This window comes from Micromesistius poutassou (genome assembly GCF_964030765.1).
Source record: "Micromesistius poutassou genome assembly, chromosome: 15".
NCBI classification, from domain to species: Eukaryota; Metazoa; Chordata; class Actinopteri; order Gadiformes; family Gadidae; genus Micromesistius; species Micromesistius poutassou.
This window is the reverse complement of record NC_140285.1, coordinates 209050-231414: the sequence shown is the minus strand read 5'-3', so window position 1 is coordinate 231414 and position 22365 is coordinate 209050. Positions and strand designations below refer to the sequence as shown.

At 51.5% G+C, this 22365-nt stretch overlaps 2 protein-coding genes and 1 pseudogene across 3 annotated transcripts in view; 1 reads left to right on the top strand and 2 right to left on the bottom strand.

Moving 5' to 3' along the window:
* Window positions 1–22365, bottom strand: part of LOC311359670 (natural killer cells antigen CD94-like) — a 164129-nt pseudogene that overhangs the window by 131682 nt on the left and 10082 nt on the right. The window lies entirely within an intron of this gene.
* zgpat (zinc finger, CCCH-type with G patch domain) lies at window positions 5120–14475 on the bottom strand. Its single transcript, XM_084479956.1, has 8 exons — window positions 14196–14475; window positions 12974–13725; window positions 11369–11502; window positions 10594–10752; window positions 9576–9704; window positions 7113–7539; window positions 5667–5830; window positions 5120–5630 (listed from the first exon to the last, which is right to left on the bottom strand). Exons 2-7 carry the CDS (start codon window positions 13633–13635, stop codon window positions 5692–5694), a joined length of 1650 nt encoding a protein of 549 aa, XP_084336082.1. The 5' UTR covers window positions 13636–13725; window positions 14196–14475; the 3' UTR covers window positions 5120–5630; window positions 5667–5691.
* Window positions 14836–22365, top strand: part of tti1 (TELO2 interacting protein 1) — a gene marked incomplete at its 3' end in the record, with an annotated part of 14785 nt that continues 7255 nt past the window's right edge. Inside the window, exons 1-7 of the mRNA XM_084479955.1 lie at window positions 14836–14939; window positions 15704–16495; window positions 16959–17311; window positions 18655–18973; window positions 19609–19792; window positions 20693–21042; window positions 21508–21951. Of these exons, the coding sequence (XP_084336081.1) occupies window positions 14841–14939; window positions 15704–16495; window positions 16959–17311; window positions 18655–18973; window positions 19609–19792; window positions 20693–21042; window positions 21508–21951 (2541 nt within the window). The 5' untranslated portion in view covers window positions 14836–14840. The remainder of the gene's footprint in view (window positions 14940–15703; window positions 16496–16958; window positions 17312–18654; window positions 18974–19608; window positions 19793–20692; window positions 21043–21507; window positions 21952–22365) is intronic.

Below are 22365 nucleotides of genomic sequence, written 5' to 3'. Positions count from 1 at the left end.
GGTTCCTCAAAAATGTGGAGAATTCCATTTCATTTTGTGTTTTAATATTTTCTTGGGAAACAAATTTTGTGGGGATAATATGTTAAAACTTAAAGCGATTACACCAAATGTAAAATCACAGCAGAAGTAAGATTTATCTTTCTATAAAGAACTATTTTGTGTGTATATTAAGCAAGATGCCGCATGACCCAATATTTATACATAATTATTTCTTCTAAACAAGGTACTACCAAAAATAAAACATTGACCTTCAATTATATCAACCTATTTACATTTTCTGCTTCTTTGCTTTTCATCAAGAAATTCAAAAAGGGTAATCCATTCTTAATTTATCACTCAACACATTCCCCAATTCCATCACTTTCATTTAAAAATAGGCTTTTCTTGAATGAGTTTTAGTGCCACTGAGAAACAGTATAAACAGTAAGGTTAGACTCACATTCTGATGGTTTCCTGGTGTTGTTTCTAACACTGGACAGCTTTGGAGAGGCAGGGCCCATTTTGCATCAATCCAATATCCTCAGTATACCCGCAGTATATCATCGTAGTCTAATACCGCCCCTGATAAGATCAACATTCAACAATGTGGACTTTTCTAAAGCGATTTCTAAAGCAAACAATGGTACCAATGTTCCCGCTATTGAACCTTTTCACGTTCACCCATATTAAGAACTAGTCTGTGCTCTGGTTCATCTGCTCCCGAAACCCGGCATTGAGCATGGAGAAGTTTGATGAATGGATTAAATATATTACATTTTGCCCGTTGAAAAAGAAGTACACATAACTGAGTTTTATCAGTTTTCAGAGTTCGGTATTTGAATGCGACATTATATGATTTGACATTTTCGGATTTCGATATTCGTATTCATCTCAGTGGTTAGCAGAATAGTTTGAACTGCTGTCATGCTATGCTACGGTGTACTTTGTAAATCATCCTAGTGTAGAAAGCATTTTCTCTGGGCTATCCATCATCAAAACAAAACAAATAACAAGAAGAGACAAACGGATATAAAAGCAGGCTTTATAAAATAACACTTATCATACTCCAGTCCAGAACTCCCGTTAGTGTCTGAAATCTGGTCAATCTGCCACTGCCGAGAGTCTGTGATGGTCGGGGGCTGAAGAGCTTACCGCGGAGAGGAGCGCATTATGGTATTGACTGATCTGAGTGACTGGCTTTATGATCCGCATGCGGGGCTTCCGTATCAATTTAAAAGATTAAACACTCGGCCACTGATGGGATGTGGGATGAGGGGGAGGGAGGGAGGGAGGGAGGGAGGGAGGGAGGGAATGAGAGGGAGGGAATGAGAGAGGGAGGGAGGGATTGAGAGAGGGAGGGAGGGAGGGAGGGTGAGAGGGAGGGAATGAGAGAGGGAGGGAGGGTGAGAGGGAGGGAATGAGAGAGGGAGGGAGGGAGGGAATGAGAGAGGGAGGGAATGAGGGAGGGAGGGAATGAGGGAGGGAATGAGAGAGGGAGGGAATGAGGGAGGGCGAGAGGGAGGGAATGAGAGAGGGAGGGAGGGAGGGTGAGAGGGAGGGAATGAGGGGGAGGGAGGGAGGGCAAGAGGGAGGGAATGAGAGAGGGAGGGAGGGGTTGAGGGACGGAATGATTGGGTTTGTGAGGGTGAGATGGAGTGAGTGAGTGAAAGAGTATAAGTGGGTGCAGGAGAGAGTGAAAGAGTGTGTGAGTGCATGTGTGCGGTGGTCCGGAGGGAGTGTGTGTGTGTGTGTTTATGAGCAAGTGTTGCATGCGTGTGTGTGTGTGTGTGAGGAAGTGCAGAGTGAGTGAATCAGAGTTTGTGTGTGTGTGTGTGAGAGTGAGTGAGTGAGTGAACGGCTGAGGGTGAGAGTGACAGAGTGAGGGTACGAGTGAGCGAGAGGTCAATCTTCTCCTCGGCGTGGCGACTGAGCTCGTGATGAACCAGGTAACGCTACACCTGTGAGTGGCCAAACAGGACGGACGACCTTAGCGCCGACCTCGGAACACAAACGATAGTATTTCAGACGGCTCAGCACCGAGGGCCGCATTGATCTGGACGGAGGAAAGAAACGATAAAAGGGAGGGCGGAAAAACTGCAGTGAAGCACAACACGGAAACAGAACTTTCCTCAAGGTGAACAGAACACTACTTGTACTCGGCCAACGAGATGCGACGTGCCGCCGTCGCGTACACTACCGGTGAGAAGATCGGGGTCTCATAGATAGAAATGTGCATGTTTTTTTAATTTATTTATGATAACGTTAAATTAATCAGAAATACAGTCTAGACATTGTTATTGTGTATTGTAAATGACTATTCGAGCTGGAGACGGCCGCTTTTTAATGGAATATATCTCCGTAGGTGTACAGAGGCCAACGTCCAGCAGGCATCCCTCCTTGTGTTCTAACGGTACGTTGTTCAGCTCTTCGTGTTAAAAGCCTCATGGACGATCAGAAAACCCCTGGTGCAATTATGTCAGCACAGCTGAAAACTGTTGAATAAAAGTTTGAGTTTTTATGGAAAACACGAAATGATCTGGGTGACCCCAAACTTCTGAACGGCATTGAATATTTACTCATTCATTTTTTTTTAATCAGGGATGCGCAGAGAGCAGAGGTTTATGCTAAGCAGGGCCCTGAGCCGTCAAACTAAAACACCCCCCATTCAACGACAGTGAACCATGAACACGACGCCACAGAGTCGGCTCGGTTCTCCTTTGTTTTTGCGGTGAGCTTTGAGGGCCTCGCGGGATAATCGTTTTCATTGGCCTCCTGTCTGGGCCGGTCTGTGAGCACAACGTGTTTGGGGGCCCCCCGCATGAAATTGACACAGTCTTCGTGATTCATTAAAAGATAGAACATTTAGGGTTTGATTAACATAATAGAGCGGTTAAACGTCACGCTGCACAATCGAACAGCCTTCTCCTTGGCTTTTGTTCGCGGGAGGTTGTTGGTTCTGTGCAGAACGCTGAGGCACAAAGTTAAAGTCACTTAATTAGGATTGTAATTTAAACCAAGCTGACCTTCCATCATTTCCATTTCCTGATTTGCTTTCCAGATAAGGACGTGCGATCCCTCACATCAATTCAGGGCACAGAGAAAGGGTGTAATTATAGTTTTGGTGATCAGGATGGTACCTCGTTAATGGTGGCTGTGACGGTAAGTTTAAAGAGCAGAATGTTTCCTAAGCTGTAGATGATGACAAAAAATGGGTTGATTATAATAGTTCATATAATAGTTCCTGCATTTCCTTTTCCTGTGTCGGTCAATCATAAGACCTCTATGCACACAGGGACCACTATTGACAAGTCAGGCATTTGGCAAACAGACGCTCATACCCTCAGTGGCGTCTTGTGTTTCACCTGGGATAGGCAGGGTTAGGGGACCGCGGACATTGGGGATCGAACCCAGAACCTCCTGACCCCCTGACCTCAACCCCCCCCCCCCGTGATGAGATCCTTCAGCCAACCAGAAGCAACACTGGAGCACTGGGGAAACTGGTTCAATGAGCAATACCATCACCTTCTCCCAACGACACACACAACACAAACCAGAGTGTGAGTGTGTGTGTGGGGGAGGCGGTGTGTGGATTTGTGTGTGCGTGTGTCTAGAAGGGATTGTGCATATATGTGTGTGTGTGTGCGAAGGAGGCAATGTGCAGACGAGTGTGTGCGGTTGTGTGTGAATGTGTGTGCGTGAGTGGCAGCTTTTTTTCTTTTTAACAATTTTTGTGTGTGCGCGTGTTCTCATATTAGTGACCAGGCGAAGAGAGTGGTCAGCCAACACACAACTTAGGCTGGGATGTGTGAGAGTGAGTGAGTGAGAGTGAGAGAGTGAGAGAGAGTGAGAGCAGACCTCGTCACCCACAGGACCCTATTAAACCATGAAACATTTCACTGCACTCAGCACAACAGCACTCAAAGAAAAATAAACTACTTTTGCTGTGTGTGTGTGCGTGCGTGCGCGTGTGCGTGTGTGTGAGAGAGAGAGAGAGAGAGAGAGAGATAGAGAGAATTTGGACGTTTAAGAGTGAGTGAGTGAGTGCAGTCTGCTAGGTTACTAGGTAGCAAGGTTTCAAGGCTGCTAGGTTACCAGGTACCCAGGCTGCTAGGTTACCAGGTATCCAGGCTGCTAGGTTACCAGGTATCCAGGCTGCTAGGTTACCAGGTACCCAGGCTGCTAGGTTACCAGGTACCCAGGCTGCTAGGTTACCAGGTACCCAGGCTGCTAGGTTACCAGGTATCCAGGCTGCTAGGTTACCAGGTATCCAGGCTGCTAGGTTACCAGGTACCCAGGCTGCTAGGTTACCAGGTATCCAGGCTGCTAGGTTACCAGGTATCCAGGCTGCTAGGTTACCAGGTATCCAGGCTGCTAGGCTACCAGGTATCCAGGCTGCTAGGTTACCAGGTATCCAGGCTGCTAGGTTACCAGGTATCCAGGCTGCTAGGTTACCAGGTATCCAGGCTGCTAGGTTACCAGGTATCCAGGCTGCTAGGTTACCAGGTACCCAGGCTGCTAGGTTACCAGGTATCCAGGCTGCTAGGTTACCAGGTATCCAGGCTGCTAGGTTACCAGGTACCCAGGCTGCTAGGTTACCAGGTATCCAGGCTGCGAGGTCTCATGGGGTGGTCATTAGTTCAGGGCTGAGCGTTGGCTGTGTCTGTGGCAGACGGGTCGATCGCTGCCCTTAACCCCCACCTGCTCCTTAAGACACGAGTCTGAAACACCGCAGGTCGCTTTAGACGAAGGCCTCCACTGAACGACCGGCAATAATGAACCCGACAGGGAAGGCACAGAGCAGGGGAGCCTTGATCAACGTCTGAGGGACTCTGCAGATCTGAGAGGAAGGATGAGAACTCATAACGTAAAAAAAGTGGGTAAAAGAAAACGCAAAGATAAAATGAGATGCGTGCACAATTGATGACAAGGGAAGCTTTCTGTATTCTTTATGTACACTGTACAGAAAAAAACATTACAGCGAAAGGCCGTGTGCGGGCGTCAACGTGACGGTCACGTGACCGCCGATAAACCAGAAGGGGATTGGACGTTGGTGATGACGTCGAGGACAGTTGCGGAGTGTTATTGGAAGCCAGCGGTCATTCGCGGTCGACACGGAACCGACCGCTGGATGACCGGGGGGGGGGGGGGGGGGGGTGGAGTTCATGATGAGGTGGAGACGTTTGAAAAATCGAGGAGAAAAAAAAGGCCGTATTCAAACAACACGGTCGTGAGTGAAGGCGAAAAAAACGTTTTTTAAAACCTTCCTCTTTAGGGGTGTCTCCACACACACACACACACACACACACACACACACTGCCGCTCCCCGCGTCAACAATTCAACCGGAAGAAAGAAAAAAACAATAATATAAAAAGTAAGTGAGTGAAGAAGAGAAGAACTTCGCTCTTTTTCGTTCACAATCCATACCTGACTCCGCTCCGCTCAGCGAGAGCGGCTCACCGATTTAAAAAAACAAAGCCAAGAAACAAACGTCTTTAGGACCACCGGCGGTCCGGATCAGCCTCCTCCTCCAGGGGGGGGGGGGGGGTCGAGGGGGAAAGGGGTCGTCCTGAGGTCAGAGGTCAGAGGTCAGAGGTCAGTGGAGGGGTCCCCCTCTGTTAATGGCACTAGGATCCGAGGCAGCGGGGTGGGGCGGCCGGGGGGGCCGCGGTGGGGGGCCGCGGTGGGGGGCCGCGGTGGGGGGGCCGGGGGGGTCAGAACTGGGTCATCTTCTTGTGCGTGTCGGCCTTGCGGTGCTGCGTCTGCACCGACTGCTCCTGGGCCTTCAGGGAGACCAGCTGGCTGCGGGCCGCGCCCAGCTGCTCCTCCAGGCGCTTCACCACGCACACGTCCCTGGAACCACACGCCGGCGTCAGCCACGCTGCGCCGCACCCAGCTACGCTAGGCTAGGGCACGCTACGGTGCACCGAGCTACGCTAGGCTAGGGCACGCTACGGTGCACTGAGCTACGCTAGGCTAGGGTACGCTATGGTGCACTGAGCTACGCTAAGCTAGGGTACGCTATGGTGCACTGAGCTACGCTAGGCTAGGGTACGCTACGGTGCACCGAGCTACGCTAGGCTAGGGTACGCTACGGTTCACTGAGCTACTGTACGCTGCACCGAGCTACGCTAGGCTAGGGTACGCTACGGTGCACCGAGCTACGCTAGGCTAGGGTACGCTACGGTTCACTGAGCTACTGTACGCCGCACCGAGCTACGCTAGGCTAGGGTACGCTACGGTGCACAGAGCTACTGTACGCCGCACCGAGCTACGCTAGGCTAGGGCACGTTACGGTTAACTACGGTACGGTGCACCGAGCTACGCTAAGCTAGGGTACGCTACAGTCAGCTACTGTACGGTACAATGTGGTACAGTTTGCTATGCTACAGTTAACTACTGTACAGTACACTGAGGTACGCTAGGCTAGGGTACGCTAGGCTAGGGTACGCTAGGCTAGAGTACGCTAGGCTAGGGTACGCTAGGCTACGGTATGGTACAGTACACTATGCTACCGTCAACTACTGTACAGTGCACTGCGGTACGCTAGGCTAGGGTACGCTAGGCTAGGGTACGCTAGGCTAGAGTACGCTAGGCTAGGGTACGCTAGGCTACGCTAGGCTACGGTATGGTACAGTACACTATGCTACCGTCAACTACTGTACAGTGCACTGCGGTACGCTAGGCTACGGTACACTAAGGTACACTACTGCATGGTACGCTAGGCTAGGGTACGCTAGGCTAGGCTACGGTACACTAAGGCAGACTACTGCATGGTACGCTAGGCTAGGCTACGGTACACTAAGGCACACTACTGCATGGTACGCTAGACTAGGGTACGCTAGGCTAGGCTACGGTACACTAAGGCACACTACTGCATGGTACGCTAGGCTAGGGTACGCTAGGCTAGGCTACGGTACACTAAGGCACACTACTGCATGGTACGCTAGGCTAGGGTACGCTAGGCTAGGCTACGGTACACTAAGGTACACTACTGCATGGTACGCTAGGCTAGGCTACGGTACGCTAAGGCACACTACTGCATGGTACGCTAGGCTAGGCTACGGTACACTAAGGCACACTACTGCATGGTACGCTAGGCTAGGGTACGCTAGGCTAGGCTAGGGCACGGTACCTCCCGGCGCGCTTGCGCAGCGCCTCCGTGATGCGCTGGATCTCGCGCTCCGTCTGGGAGACGCGCTCGGCGGCCTGGAACAGCCGCACGTTGAGGCTCCGCTTAGCGCCCTCCCCGCCGCGGTACGCCTCCGCGCCGCCGCCGCCGCCGCCGCAGCCGCCGGAGGAGGGCGCGGCCGACGCGCCCTCCTCCTCCGCGCCCCCGTCCCCCAGCTTGCGGTTCAGGAAGTCGAAGACGTTGCGGCGGGGGCCCCCGGGGGCCCGGGGCCGGGGCGCCCTCTTCCTCTTGTGGGGGCCGTGGGGCTGGGGGCCCCCCCGGCGCGCGGCCCTGGGCTGGCTGAGCTCGGCGCTCTGGTCCAGCGACGCCCCCTTGGGGAGGACCACCGCCATGACGGGCTCCACGCGGCCCTCCTGCTGCTTCCCCAGGCCTGGAACACACTTAGTGCTTAGGCCTGGAACACACTTAGTACTTAGGCCTGGAACACACTTAGTGCTCAGGCCTGGAACACACTTAGTACTTAGGCCTGGAACACACTTAGTACTCAGGCCTGGAACACACTTAGTACTGAGGCCTGGAACACACTTAGTACTTAGGCCTGGAACACACTTAGTGCTTAGGCCTGGAACACACTTAGTACTTAGGCCTGGAACACACTTAGGCCTGGAACACACTTAGTGCTTAGGCCTGGAACACACTCCCCTTAGTGCTTAGGCCTGGAACACACTTAGTGCTTAGGCCTGGAACACACTTAGTACTTAGGCCTGGAACACACTTAGTGCTCAGGCCTGGAACACACTTAGTGCTCAGGCCTGGAACACACTTAGTGCTTAGGCCTGGAACACACTTAGTACTTAGGCCTGGAACACACTTAGGCCTGGAACACACTTAGTACTCAGGCCTGGAACACACTTAGTGCTCAGGCCTGGAACACACTTAGTACTTAGGCCTGGAACACACTTAGTACTTAGGCCTGGAACACACTTAGTACTCAGGCCTGGAACACACTTAGTGCTTAGGCCTGGAACACACTTAGTACCCAGGCCTGGAACACACTTAGTACTTAGGCCTGGAACACACTTAGTACTCAGGCCTGGAACACACTTAGTGCTCAGGCCTGGAACACACTTAGTACTTAGGCCTGGAACACACTTAGTACTTAGGCCTGGAACACACTTAGTACTCAGGCCTGGAACACACTTAGTGCTCAGGCCTGGAACACACTTAGTGCTCAGGCCTGGAACACACTTAGGCCTGGAACACACTTAGTACTCAGGCCTGGAACACACTTAGGCCTGGAACACACTTAGTGCTTAGGCCTGGAACACACTTAGTGCTTAGGCCTGGAACACACTTAGTACTCAGGCCTGGAACACACTTAGGCCTGGAACACACTTAGTGCTTAGGCCTGGAACACACTTAGTGCTTAGGCCTGGAACACACTTAGTGCTTAGGCCTGGAACACACTTAGTACTTAGGCCTGGAACACACTTAGTACTTAGGCCTGGAACACACTTAGTGCTCAGGCCTGGAACACACTTAGTACTTAGGCCTGGAACACACTTAGTACTTAGGCCTGGAACACACTTAGTACTTAGGCCTGGAACACACTTAGTACTTAGGCCTGGAACACACTTAGTGCTCAGGCCTGGAACACACTTAGTACTTAGGCCTGGAACACACTTAGTACTTAGGCCTGGAACACACTTAGGCCTGGAACACACTTAGTGCTTAGGCCTGGAACACACTTAGTGCTTAGGCCTGGAACACACTTAGTACTCAGGCCTGGAACACACTTAGTGCTCAGGCCTGGAACACACTTAGGCCTGGAACACACTTAGTGCTTAGGCCTGGAACACACTTAGTACTCAGGCCTGGAACACACTTAGGCCTGGAACACACTTAGTGCTTAGGCCTGGAACACACTTAATACTTAGGCCTGGAACACACTCCCCTTAGTGCTCAGGCCTGGAACACACTTAGTACTTAGGCCTGGAACACACTTAGTGCTCAGGCCTGGAACACACTTAGTACTCAGGCCTGGAACACACTTAGTACTTAGGCCTGGAACACACTTAGTGCTTAGACCTGGAACACACTTAGTACTTAGGCCTGGAACACACTCCCCTTAGTACTCAGGCCTGGAACACACTTAGTACTTAGGCCTGGAACACACTTAGTACTTAGGCCTGGAACACACTTAGTACTCAGGCCTGGAACACACTTAGTACTCAGGCCTGGAACACACTTAGTACTCAGGGGGTCTGCTCCTCTGATACTGAGCTAGTACTAATACCATTACTAATCAATACTAAGACCATCGGCATATTAATGCTGATATATACAGTTAATATCATTTACATCATAGCACTAACACAATCACTTCTACCAATACCCGAGAGAACCAATGTCCACCCGGCCACAGAGGCACTGGGGGCTGACATAGAGCTGGGTTCTCGGCCCTACCTTTCCCGTACTCGTAGCCCATCTTCAGCATGAGTCTGGAGCCTATCCCCCTGGTGTGGGCCTCCCAGCCCCCGAAGTCAGAGGAGGAGGAGGTGGTGGTGGTCGAGTCCCCGGCGTGGGACTGGACCACTGCAAGATCACAACAATATTATGATGAGAACACACTTTATTCGATTTTACCTTTGAAAACTTGTGCTAGTGTACTCTAGTGTATTAATATTCTGATATTGTAGGGTTCCAGTCCCCAGGGGGATTGGAACCCGTCTATGAAAGGAGGGCGATCCTAACGGGTGGTGGGGGGGGTCAGCAAGCCCCCGTTGCCATACCGTGCTTTTGTGTTCTATATTTCCCTTCGATTTATTGCGTTTTCCATCATCCTCAGCAGATCAATTTACAGTAAACAGACAACCCCCCCCCCAAACCGGGATAATAGCGCCTTCAAAATCAATAACTACAAAATTAGATATTCTATTAAATGAAATAGAGACTGATAACATGATTAATACAGGACGATATTAGTTATCAGGCAGATCAAATGGAAAACAGGATCCAGAAGGGGAGGAGGAGATGGGGGGAAGAGAGACAGCTCAGCTGGGCTCCCCCAGTCGCCGAGACCAGCCAGGGCTTGTTTTAATGAGGTACACACTCCTGCAACATGGGGGGGTTGTTGTGGTGTGTGCTGGGAGATGTCTTTACCCCCTACTGGCTTTTACTTTTTTATTGTTGTTCAGTCGAGTCTCGGCGGGGCACATTTCATAACATTCATCATCTTATTCATCTTTCTGCCAACAATGAATTTCTATACAGGGGTCAGAAATCAATCAGATATAGTATGACAGTTATCTCAAAGCAAATATATAAATAGATATATATAAATACAGTTTATATGAAAGAGAGAGAGAGAGAGAGAGAGAGAGAGATAGAGAGCGAGAGAGAGAGACTATGAGCGGCCATGGCTATGTTCAGACAGGCTATTTGACAGAGCGAGTGAGAGAGAGAGGGACAGAACGAGACAGACCTTTGGCGTAGACGCGGTCTTCGTCATCGTCTTGGTCCGATGAGTCGGACGAGGAAAGGTCGTCTTCTCTCATTGGTGGGATGACGCCGTCGCCCTCGACGACCGCATCCTTCAGTAACAGGGAGTCAAACTTCACAGTGTAGAAGCCGTTGTCAATTTCTACGCAGGAGGAAGGAAGAGAGAGGGAACGCAGATTAACACTAACCTTAAGTAACCTATACTAACCTTAAGTAACCTAAACTAACCTTAAGTAACCTATACTAACCTTAAGTAACCTATACTAACCTAAGGGAGAGGGAACACAGATTAACACTAACCTTAAGTAACCTATACTAACCTTAAGTAACCTATACTAACCTTAAGTAACCTATACTAACCTAAGGGAGAGGGAACGCAGATTAACACTAACCTTAAGTAACCTATAACCTAAAACCTTAGGTTTAACCTTAAGTTTAACCTTAAGTAACCTAAACTAACCTAAGGGAGAGGGAACACAGATTAACACTAACCTTAAGTAACCTAAACTAACCTAAGGGAGAGGGAACACAGATTAACACTAACCTTAAGTAACCTAAACTAACCTAAGGGAGAGGGAACACAGATTAACACTAACCTTAAGTAACCTATACTAACCTTAAGTAACCTATACTAACCTTAAGTAACCTATACTAACCTTAAGTAACCTATACTAACCCAGGGAGAGAGAAGAGAGAGGGACCTAGAGTAACCTTACAGTTCACACACACACACACACACACGGGGGGGGGGTTCTGACCGAGGATGCGGGCGGGGTACCAGATGCCGTCGTCGTGCCTCGCCCGGCAGGCGGACCCCTCCAGCAGGTGGCTGAGGTCCAGCTCCAGGAAGGGTCTGAGCTCCGACACATAGACCACCTCCCCGTGGGAGAACCTGAGGGGAGGAGACCCCCCATGGAGCCGGGGAACAACCAGAGGAAAGACCCCGTCAGCCCAGAGGTGGAGACTTACAGTGAATTACGGTCCAGTGGTTCAGCTGTGACTCCGAGCCGAAAGGTTCTGGGTTTGAATCCCGAAATGCCTTGACTCCTACCGGCATCGTATCTGTATGTAGCCGTGTTTAAAAGTGTTTGCTATTCCTCCTTATATGTTGCTGTGGATTGTAATCTGGCAAATGTCAGTGCTTTGCACTTGGTTCTATGAACATCCTTACAGTACCGAGAGCAATTTATTGTGGTTTCTCCTTCTTCTGACAAATGGACTTATTGTAAGTCGCTTTGGATAAAAGCGTCTGCTAAACGCCCTAAATGTAAATGTGAATGTGATGTAAAGGTAAGGTAAAGGTAATGTAATTGTAAGGTAAAGGTAATGTAATTATAAGGTAAAGGTCAAGTAATTGTAAGGTAAAGGTCATGTAATTGTAAGGTAAAGGTCATGTAATTGTATGGTGAAGGTAATGTAATTGTAAGGTGAAGGTAATGTAATTGTAAGGTGAAGGTAATGTAATTGTAAGGTGAAGGTAATGTAATTGTAAAGTGAAGGTAATGTAAATGTTAGGTGAAGGTAATGTAAATGTTAGGTGAAGGTAATGTAAATGTTAGGTAAAGGTAATGTAAATGTTAGGTAAAGGTAATGTAAATGTTAGGTAAAGGTAATGTAATTGTAAGGTGAAGGTAATGTAATTGTAAGGTGAAGGTAATGTAAAGGTCATGTAATTGTAAGGTGAAGGTAATGTAAAGGTAATGTAATTGTAAGGTGAAGGTAATGTAAAGGTCATATAATTGTAAGGTCATGTAATTGTAAGGTGAAGGTCATGTAATTGTAAGGTGAAGGTAATGTAAAGGTCATATAATTGTAAGGTCATGTAATTGTAAGGTGAAGGTCATGTAATTGTAAGGTAAAGGTCATGTAATTGTACAGTGAAGGTAATGTAATTGTAAGGTAATGTAATTGTAAGGTAAAGGTAATGTAATTGTATGGTGAAGGTAATGTAATTGTAAGGTGAAGGTAATGTAATTGTAAGGTGAAGGTAATGTAATTGTAAGGTAAAGGTAATGTAATTGTAAGGTAAAGGTAATGTAATTGTAACGTGAAGGTAATGTAATTGTAAGGTAAACGTAATGTAATTGTAAGGTGAAGGTAATGTAATTGTAAGGTAAACGTAATGTAATTGTAAGGTGAAGGTAATGTAATTGTAAGGTGAAGGTAATGTAAAGGTAATGTAATTGTAAGGTGAAGGTAATGTAAAGGTAATGTAATTGTATGGTGAAGGTAATGTAATTGTAAGGTAATGTAATTGTACAGTGAAGGTAATGTAAAGGTAATGTAATGTTAATGCGGTCCCACAGGCGTCCCCCTTTACCAGGCGTCTCCCGGTGTGCGGGCGTCTGGCTGAACACGCCTACCTGCAGTTGGTCTCGAAGCGGCACTTGTCCTCCAGGAAGAAGGGGCAGGGCTTCAGGGACTTGTGGGTGGGGTAGACGTAGAGCACCCGGACCTGCGCCTCCTCCCCGTCCGCCGCCTCGCGCCCCACCACCATGGCGTTGTGGTACTCCAGCGTCCCCCAGGTGGTGCGGTACGGCGCCTGCACCTTGGTGCCGCTGAGCGTGTCTCCGGCACCATCGTCATCATCATCGTCGTCTTCGTCGTTGTTGTGACCGTTCTCCTCCTCCTCCTCCTCCTCCTCCTCCACTCTGCCGTTCACTCTCCCGGCGGCGCTGCTCCCAGACGGGCCCTCGAGCTCCGAGTAGAAAGCAGCGAACTCGTGGTCGAAGCCCCCGTTGGCCTCCTGCTGCTGCTCCCCGCCGGCCTTGGCGGCGGCGGCGGCTCCTCCTCCTCCTCCTCCTCCTCCTCCTCCTCCTCCCTGCTCCAGGCTGGCGAGCAGCTGGCTCTTCTTCACCGAGATCAGGCTGGCCTCGGTCAGCTCTATGAGCTGGGCCAGGTCCTCCCGGAGCTGCAGCAGGTCTGCCTGGTGGGCGGGGTCCAGGCCCGCCGACAGGGCCGTCTCCACCTGCTGGAGCTGGGCCCTGTAGGCGGAGATGGCCGCCTCCAGCGACTCCTCGTCCATGGTTCGTGTGTGTGTGTGTGTGTGTGTGTGTGTGTGTGTGTGTGTGTCCGCCGAGACTGCGGTGGGCTATCGCGCGTCCACGTCGGGAACCTGAGGCACCGACACAGACAGGGGGTCACAAGAGGGACGACGGCCGTACTGTCGTTTTGTAGTGCATGCTCAGCCACACACATTTACATGTGGCAATGAGTTTTTGACAGTGCTAAGCTTAGTTGATCTATCCAGCCTCAGTGACTTGAGGAGAGCATGGCTAAGTAAGTAACACATGAAAGGTGCTGAGAAACGAATTAGATATATTTAACACACTTTCGTCTGTATTATTATTATTATTATGATCTTAAGACATTCACCAGCTAGCCAATGGAGCTAGCCACCAGAACGCCAGGCTGTGTTCAGTAGCGTAGCTAGGCTAACCTTAGCTTCGTACTCATGTCACCACCACACACACACACACACACACACACACACACACACACACACACACACACACACACACACACACACACACACACACACACACACAAGTGACCCCCATTCACGCAGTAGACGTCACTACAAACCTGTGTTATGAAAATGACATTTAGGGCAACACTTAATTCACGTTGACGTTTGGATAACAGCGACATCTACGGTTCCTCGGGTCCTCGGCTAGCAGCTAGCCTCCCTGCCGCCGGGCTGTGTGTCCGGGGACGGGCTCAGCTCATGGACCGCACCGCCTCGACCCCCCGGGGCTCTGGAGCTGACGCGGGGGAACCGGGGCGACATCGTGCACACCCGATCCCAGGGGCTCGTCTGTGTTTACGGACACGATTCGTGCTCTTCGGAGGAGCTACCGGTGCTGCTGCCAAGTGTAAGAAGAAAAAAAAGAGAAGCAATCAAAACACGAGTTTCCGAAGTGACAACACGATTCCCGTTTAGAAAAGTAGTATTTTCAAAGTAAAGGTCCAGAGGCTTGTTGATATGGGATTTCATTCGCAGTTTAAAGGAGATACGTCTGAATAAACCAAGACGATTGATATAATTTATGCAGAAAACGAAACATGGAGTGCAAACTACATCATTTACCGATAAATAAGACGAGGTAAACGATTGCGGTGTGCATTTACTTTGAAAATAAATCGAAAAGACCGGAAACCACGTCGTGCTCCGCGGTCGGGACGAGTCGCGTGTTTAGTACGTCAGAACACAACATCCCGAACGTGTGGATGCTGAGCGCAGCTCTCTCTAAAGTTCAATGTTATGATCCACATGATGCATGTGTGCATTTTACCATCGCTTCATCGCTGAATAACTTCACGGTTAAGGTAGGCTCTTGTTGATTCAATGGTAGTCTATATCAAGACTGACTGTACAACTCTACATGATTTAAAGGTGTCTAATTTAAATGATTGATGCTATTGAGGTTCGATTTTATACAGAGAAATATGTCTCAGAGGCGTGATTTCCTACAGGTAGGCTGGCCGACATTGGGGATCGAACCGGGAACCTTGTGTCTGGGAGTCAAACAACTTAACCTCTACACTAGCCATCGATAGCGTTTTCATTACCGTTTTGTTTGTGCTTATTCACATGTTCTTCTTTTATGAATGGTTGTGTATGCGTGTTTCTCGCTCTGTGTAGCTATTGCGGCAGAAGCAATCTCCTCTCTGGTCAAATTAAGGACTTGACCCTTGAATGTTTGAGGGCTGTTTTGGTGCATTCCACAAAATCGCCGTCTCCTCCACGTCAATTTTCATGCCACCCTATTGTTTTAATTTACACCGGCAGTGTAACTGAACATATGAACACATGACTTATCTCCATCGACATCCCCCCCGCACCCCTCTCTCTCCCTCTCTCTCCCTTGCTCGCTCTCTCCCCTCCTCTCTCCCCTCTCTCTCCCTTCCCCCCTCTCTCTGTCTCCCCTCCCTCTCCTCGCTCCCCTCTCTCCCTCCCTCCCTCCCTCCCTCTCTCTCTCTCTCTCTCTCCCTCCTTCCCTCCCCTCTCTCTCCCTCCTTCCCTCCCTCTCTCTCCCTCTCCTCTCCCTCCCTCTCCCTCCCTCCCTCCCTCCCTCCCCCCCACTCCCCAGCGAGAAAACCCCCCGTCCACTCCCGCCATGACGCAGATCGACAACCCTAAGATCGCCTTCGCCTACCTGCGGCCGGCGTGCGTCCTGCTGACGCGCGAGCCCACCGTGGCCAACGTGGAGACGCTGGGCGTCCGGCTGAGGGAGCTGGACGCCGCCACTCTGCAGCAGCTGCAGGAGTACGTCCTGTTCCCGCTGCGCTTCGTCCTCAAGCTGCCGGCCGCCGCGCCGCGCCGCGAGCGCCGCGAGCGCCTGACCCAGTCGGTGGTGGAGGCCTTGACCCACGTCCTGGGGACCACCTGCGTGCGCAGCTGGGACGCGCTGCGCGAGCTGCTGTCGGAGCTGTGCCTGTGCCTCGCCTCGCCCCGGGACCCGGGGCGGCCCGCGCCCGGCGTGTCGGAGGAGCTGAAGGAGGCGGTGCTGCGCTGCCTGGGCGCCCTGCTCCACGCCGCGTACGGCGACGTGCTGCCGCGGCTCTACGAGCCCGCCGCGCTGCCCGGGCTGGGGGCGGCCGTGTCCCTGCTGCTGGCCCTGGCGGAGGCGGAGCAGAGCCGGGCGGTGCAGCTGGGGGCCCTGGGCGTGCTTCTGGCGCTGGGGGGCCAGTGCGACTGCGGCTGCGGCGGCGGCTGCGGCGGCGGCGGCGGCGGCGGCGGCGGCGGCGGGGGGGAGGAGGAGGAGCGGCGGGCGGTGGGGAGCGCCATGGCGTCCTTCCTGCCCGGCATCACGGTGGCGCTGACCCGGCTGGTGGCCGCAGACCCCCGGCAGGGACACGCCGTCACCGTCCGGGCCGTCAAGGTCAGTCAGTCGGCGTCCGTGACTGACGTGGTGTCGTTGTCGTGACAACGCTCGGCCACGTACACAGACTACCGACCCCAACACCACCCCAAACCACCACCACCACCACCACATCCACCACCACCCCCCCCCCCCACCACCACCACAACCCCAAACCACCACCACCACCACATCCACCACGTGATGGGTGTCACAGCAACATTCAGTATCAGAGAAGTTGAATAGTCAAACTTTTTCATTATTATTATTCACATATATATTATTATTATATAATTATTATATAACTTAAAATTAAAAAAATATATGTGTGTGTGTGTATATATATATATATATATACACACATATATTTTTTAATTTTAAGTTTCAATCAATAAAAAAAATGTAATTACAACAATAATTGCACACCCCCCCCCTGGTCAGAAAGCGTCTGTGTTGACCCTCCCCTCCTCCTGTGGACCTCCAGGTGTGGTACCGCACCGTTGCCCTGGTGATGGGCGACGCCCAGCTTCCCAGGGGCGCGGCCCCTGGGGTGGAGGCTCCCGCCCCGGCGCCCCCGGGGCCCCCGGGGGGGGAGCTGGCGGTGCGGCGGTCCCCGGACTGGGTGCGGGGGGCGGCGGGGCGGCTGGCCCTCCTGCTGAAGAGGCTGATCTCCTGCACCGCCGCCCACCGCCACTGGAGGGTGCGGCTGGAGCTGGTGGCCCTGGCGGACCACCTGCTGGAGCGCTGCGGCCGCTCCCTGGGGGCCCCGTGCATGGGGCCCCTGCTGGAGGCCCTGGTGGGGGCCGTGAACGACGAGGAGCCCCGCGTACGGGAGAGGTGACTACGACGATCCACTGTCACTATGACTATTACTATGACTACCACTTTACTATTACTATTACTATGACTACCACTTTACTATTACTATTACTATGACTACCACTTTACTATTACTATGACTATTACTATGACTACCACTTTACTATTACTATGACTATGACTACCACTTTACTATTACTATGACTATTACTATGACTACCACTTTACTATTACTATGACTATGACTACCACTTTACTATTACTATGACTATTACTATGACTACCACGTTTACTATTACTATGACTATTACTATGACTACCACTTTACTATTACTATGACTATGACTACCACTTTACTATTACTATGACTATTACTATGACTACCACTTTACTATTACTATGACTATGACTACCACTTTACTATTACTATGACTATTACTATGACTACTATTACTATGACTATTACTATGACTACTATTACTATGACTACCACTTTACTATGACTATTACTATGACTACCACTTTACTATGACTATTACTATGACTACCACTTTACTATTACTATGACTATTACTATGACTACTATTACTATGACTATTACTATGACTACTATTACTATGACTACCACTTTACTATTACTATGACTATTACTATGACTACTATTACTATGACTACTATTACTATGACTATTACTATGACTACTATTACTATGACTATTACTATGACTACCACTTTACTATGACTATTACTATGACTACCACTTTACTATTACTATGACTATTACTATGACTACCACTTTACTATGACTATTACTATGACTACCACGTTTACTATTACTATGACTACCACGTGTACTATTACTATGACTACCACGTGTACTATTACTATGACTATTACTATGACTACCACGTGTACTATTACTATGACTACCACGTGTACTATTACTATGACTATTACTATGACTACCACGTGTACTATTACTATGACTACCACGTGTACTATTACTATGACTACCACGTGTACTATTACTATGACTACCACGTGTACTATGACTATCCGTTATCAAACGGACCAGCCCAAACCTGTCTGAGCTCTGGTGTTGAGTTAAGAGAGCGCTTTGAGGGGCTCTCCCTCTGATGTAACCATGGCTACCCTGCAGCCTGCCCGGGTTCTCCTGGTGGTGTAAACCAGGCGGTAGCAGCGCGCTGCTATAGGCCGTGGGTCTTTGTTCCACTTTGATTTCAAGCCTCCGCTCTAGACGTGACTCCGGCCGCTCATCGCCGTGACGACGGGCGCCGTCACTAACGTGGGATCCAAACCCCCACCCTCTCCTCCGCCCCCCCCCTCCCTCCCCCCCGCAGGTGTGAGGTGGCCCTGAGGGCGGCGTCGGAGCGCGGGCGCAACGGTTGCCACGGTTGCCACGGCGACGAGGCGGACGGCGACGGCGGCGGCGGCGCCTCCTCCTCCCCCAGCCCCGGCCAGACGTTCGTGGAGGTGCTGTCGGAGAACCTGCACGGCCTCGCCACCTCGCTGCCGCGCCTCCTCAGGGCCGCCGACGACCACAGGAAGCTGCTGGTGCTCAACGTGTTCCTGGGGTACCTCAAGCTGCTGGGGCCCCTGGTCGGCCGCGCCCTCAACTCCGCCGCCCACCTCCAGCGCATCTCCATGGCCCTGATGCAGGTGTGTCACCGTGGCAACCACCGCCGCCGCCCTCCTCCTCCTCCTCCTCCTCCTCATTCTCCGTCTGGAAGGGAGATGGGCGTTGGTCAAGGCCTGGGCAATAAAACAATAGATTATCGTATCGTGATTGACCTTTGATCAATATCAATATATACCATGTTCAATATATTTATCGATAAGAGAGACTGGACCACTGAATCTAGCAGCTGGGTTTGTTACTCAAACACGGTTCCATACTTATTAACTATATCTGAGTGTTTTTCATTGTCGTATCGACATTGGTGGATATTTATCAATGAATAACAGTGGAAGGTCGTATGAAGTGTTAAACAGAAGTGTTTACATCCAGCATGGTAATTCCTAGTCTTTTTGATCTATGAAGTTTGAAAACACAGATCACATGACCCCAACTTTTCATCTTGTGTGTGTATGCATACACACATATTTATAACAAATGATAACAATTATCTGTACATATTTGTGTAATAATAATAAGTAATGCCTACGCATTGTTATTATGTGTTAATAAAACAAATAGCCGATTGATAATCCTAGTCATCATCCTAGCCAGACTAAACCAGGGTTGTAAACCTCGCTTAAAGCAGCACTTCCTGTTTCCTGTCTCTCCCGTGCAGGTCCTGGAGCTGGACGTGAGGGACGTTCGCATCGTGGAGGAGAGGAGTTCCGCCGCCGTCATGGAAACGACCCCGGGGGCGGTCACGGAGGACCCCCTCGCCGGCCACGCCCAGAGGAAGCACTTCCTGTACTTCAGGGACGAGAGGATCTTCTCCGTGCTCATGGAGATCTGTCGCACGCTAGGTCAGAGCTCCGCCCTCCGGCACGCCACCACGTAGTCAGTGGTCAGAGGCAGGGCCTACGTATGGCCTCCTAATTCAACAGTACATTCACATTCTACACCATAGAGGCGGCATCAGCTCAGGGGGCAGAGCGGGTCGGCTGGTAACCGCAAGGTCGCTGGTTCGATCCCCGGCTCCTCCTCCTCCCTAGCGTGTGAGTGTGGAGGTGTCCCTGAGCGAGACGCCCTCACCCTGACTGCTCCTGACCCCGCTGGCTGTCGCCCTGCGTGGTCTGACTCCGCCGTCGGTGTGTGAATGTGTGCATGAATGGGTGAATGTCAGTCAACACTGTAAAGCGCTTTGGATGAAAGGGCTATAGAAATTAGGACCCTTTAACGTTCAAATTCAATCCATCTTTATCGCCGCTGTTACGACCCTAAATGGATAAACGTGGGGGGGGAGGTAACACAGAAAGCAGAAAGGGGGCGGAATGATGCGTCACTACCAGGCACCGTTCAAGGAAACAAGCGTTTATTTCATCCCAACTCTATGAAGAACACTAACGAAATAACAACGAAGGAACTAGCTTCAGGCTGGCCGAGGCCAAAACAAAAACAAAAACTACCAGAAACATCCCCCTGACTTCCAAGCAAAAAGCTTTTAAGAATCTCTGAACAGCAGAGAAGGCCGACTAGAAACGATTCCCTGGCCACTAATGGCTCACTCTACCGCCACCCAGTGGCTGAAAGACCACACTGCAGGCAAAAACCAAAACTAACATTAATTCTGATTTATTAGCCCTATGCTCGATCATGCTCCGCTTGTCTTTTCTCATCATCCAGATTTTTCCTGTCTGTGATGTGAATCAACAGTTTTGAATCAATTGATTCAATCAAAACGCATGCGTCCGATTGGTCTGCAGGTTACTACGGCAACACCTACCTGCTGGTGGACCACTTCCTGGACCTGTACCGGGAGTCCTCGGCGTACCGGAAGCAGGCGGCCATGGTGCTGAACGAGACCCTGAGGGGGGCCGCGGGCATCGGCGTGGCGACGTGGGGTCAGGGGTCGGGCGGGGGCGGGGCCGGGGGCGATGGGTGGTGGGGGCCCCACGCCCCGGCAGAGGGAGGGGGGGACAGGGGGGACGGCGGCGGGGGGGACGGGGCGAGCAGGAGGGCGGCGGTGGTGGCGGTCATAGAGGAGTACACCAGCGAGAGGAACTGGAACCTGGCCACCGCCCCCCAGCACCCCGAGGACCCCCAGGACCGGGAGGTAAACGGGCTGCTCATCGCCACCCGCCAAAGTTCAACGTTTTTTTTATTGGTCACATGTTTGTGTTTTACATATAGTGAAATTAAAAAGGGGTTATCATTCACCTGAATCAATAATAGATAATAGTCATTTGCTATTCGTCGGTCCTTTGCTCGCCGATATGCATGACACGCAACGTTATGAGATCTGACTCTCATCCCTCCTGGTTTCTCTCTCCATCTCGCCCTCTCTCTCTCTCTCTCTCTCTCTCTCTGGCCCTCCCTCTGCATCCCTCTTCATGTCTCTCTGCATCTCACTGTATCTCCCTCACCCACGTCCTCCATTCATCTCTCTCTCTCTCTCTCTCTCTCTCTCTCTCTCTCTCTCTCTCTCTCTCTCTCTCTCTCTCTCTCTCCCCCTCCCCCTCCCCCCCTCTCTCCCTCTCTCTCCCTCCCTCCCCCCTCCTCCTCCTCCTCCTCCCCCCAGCTGCTCAGTCAATCCAGGCTCTCGATATCTCCCGGTGGCGTCGGCAGCAGCAGCTCCACCCTCCTCCAGGTGGTCTCCTCCTCCACCTCCTCCTCCTCCTCCTCCTCCTCCTCCTCCTCCTCCGTCCAGCAGCTCAACAGCAACATCTGGCAGCTGTGCATCCAGCTGGAGGGCGTGGCCTGCGGCGCCCACTGCCTGGGCCACGCCTTCCGGCCCCTGCTGATGACCTGGCTGTACCCCGTGCTGGAGAAGGCGGGGGGCGGCGGCGGCGGCGGCGGCGGCGGCGGCGAGGCGCTGCTGGTGGGCCGCGCCGCGCTGGCGTGCGTCCACGCCGTCGCCGGGGCCTGCGGCTACGCGTCGCCGCGGCAACTCATCGCCGACAACTCGGACTACCTGCTGAACGACGTCTCCCTCAACCTGCGCCGGCTCCAGCACAGCCCGCAGGTAAGCTGGCCTCTGATTGGCTAGTGCCGCCGCCGCCGCCGCGGGGGGGGGGGGGGACTGGGGGGGGGGGGGGCAACCAATCAGCCGCTTCCATGAGTAGTCTGTGAACTACTCTACGGAAGACATGTCATCCCTCTTGGGTTCTCTCTCTCTCTCTCTGTCTCTGACTCTGTCTCTGTGTCTCTCTGTCTCGCTCTCTCTCTATCTGACACTCCGTCTCTCTCTCTCTCTCCGTCTCGACACTCCGTCTCTCTCTCTCGACACTCCCTCACTCACTCACTCTCTTTCTCTCTCTCTCTCTCTCTCTCTCTCTCTCTCTCTCTCTCTCTCTCTCTCTCTCTCCCTCTCGACTCTCTCTCTCTCTCTCTCTCTCTCTCTCTCTCTCTCTAACAGTAGTCTGACACTGTGGTAGTG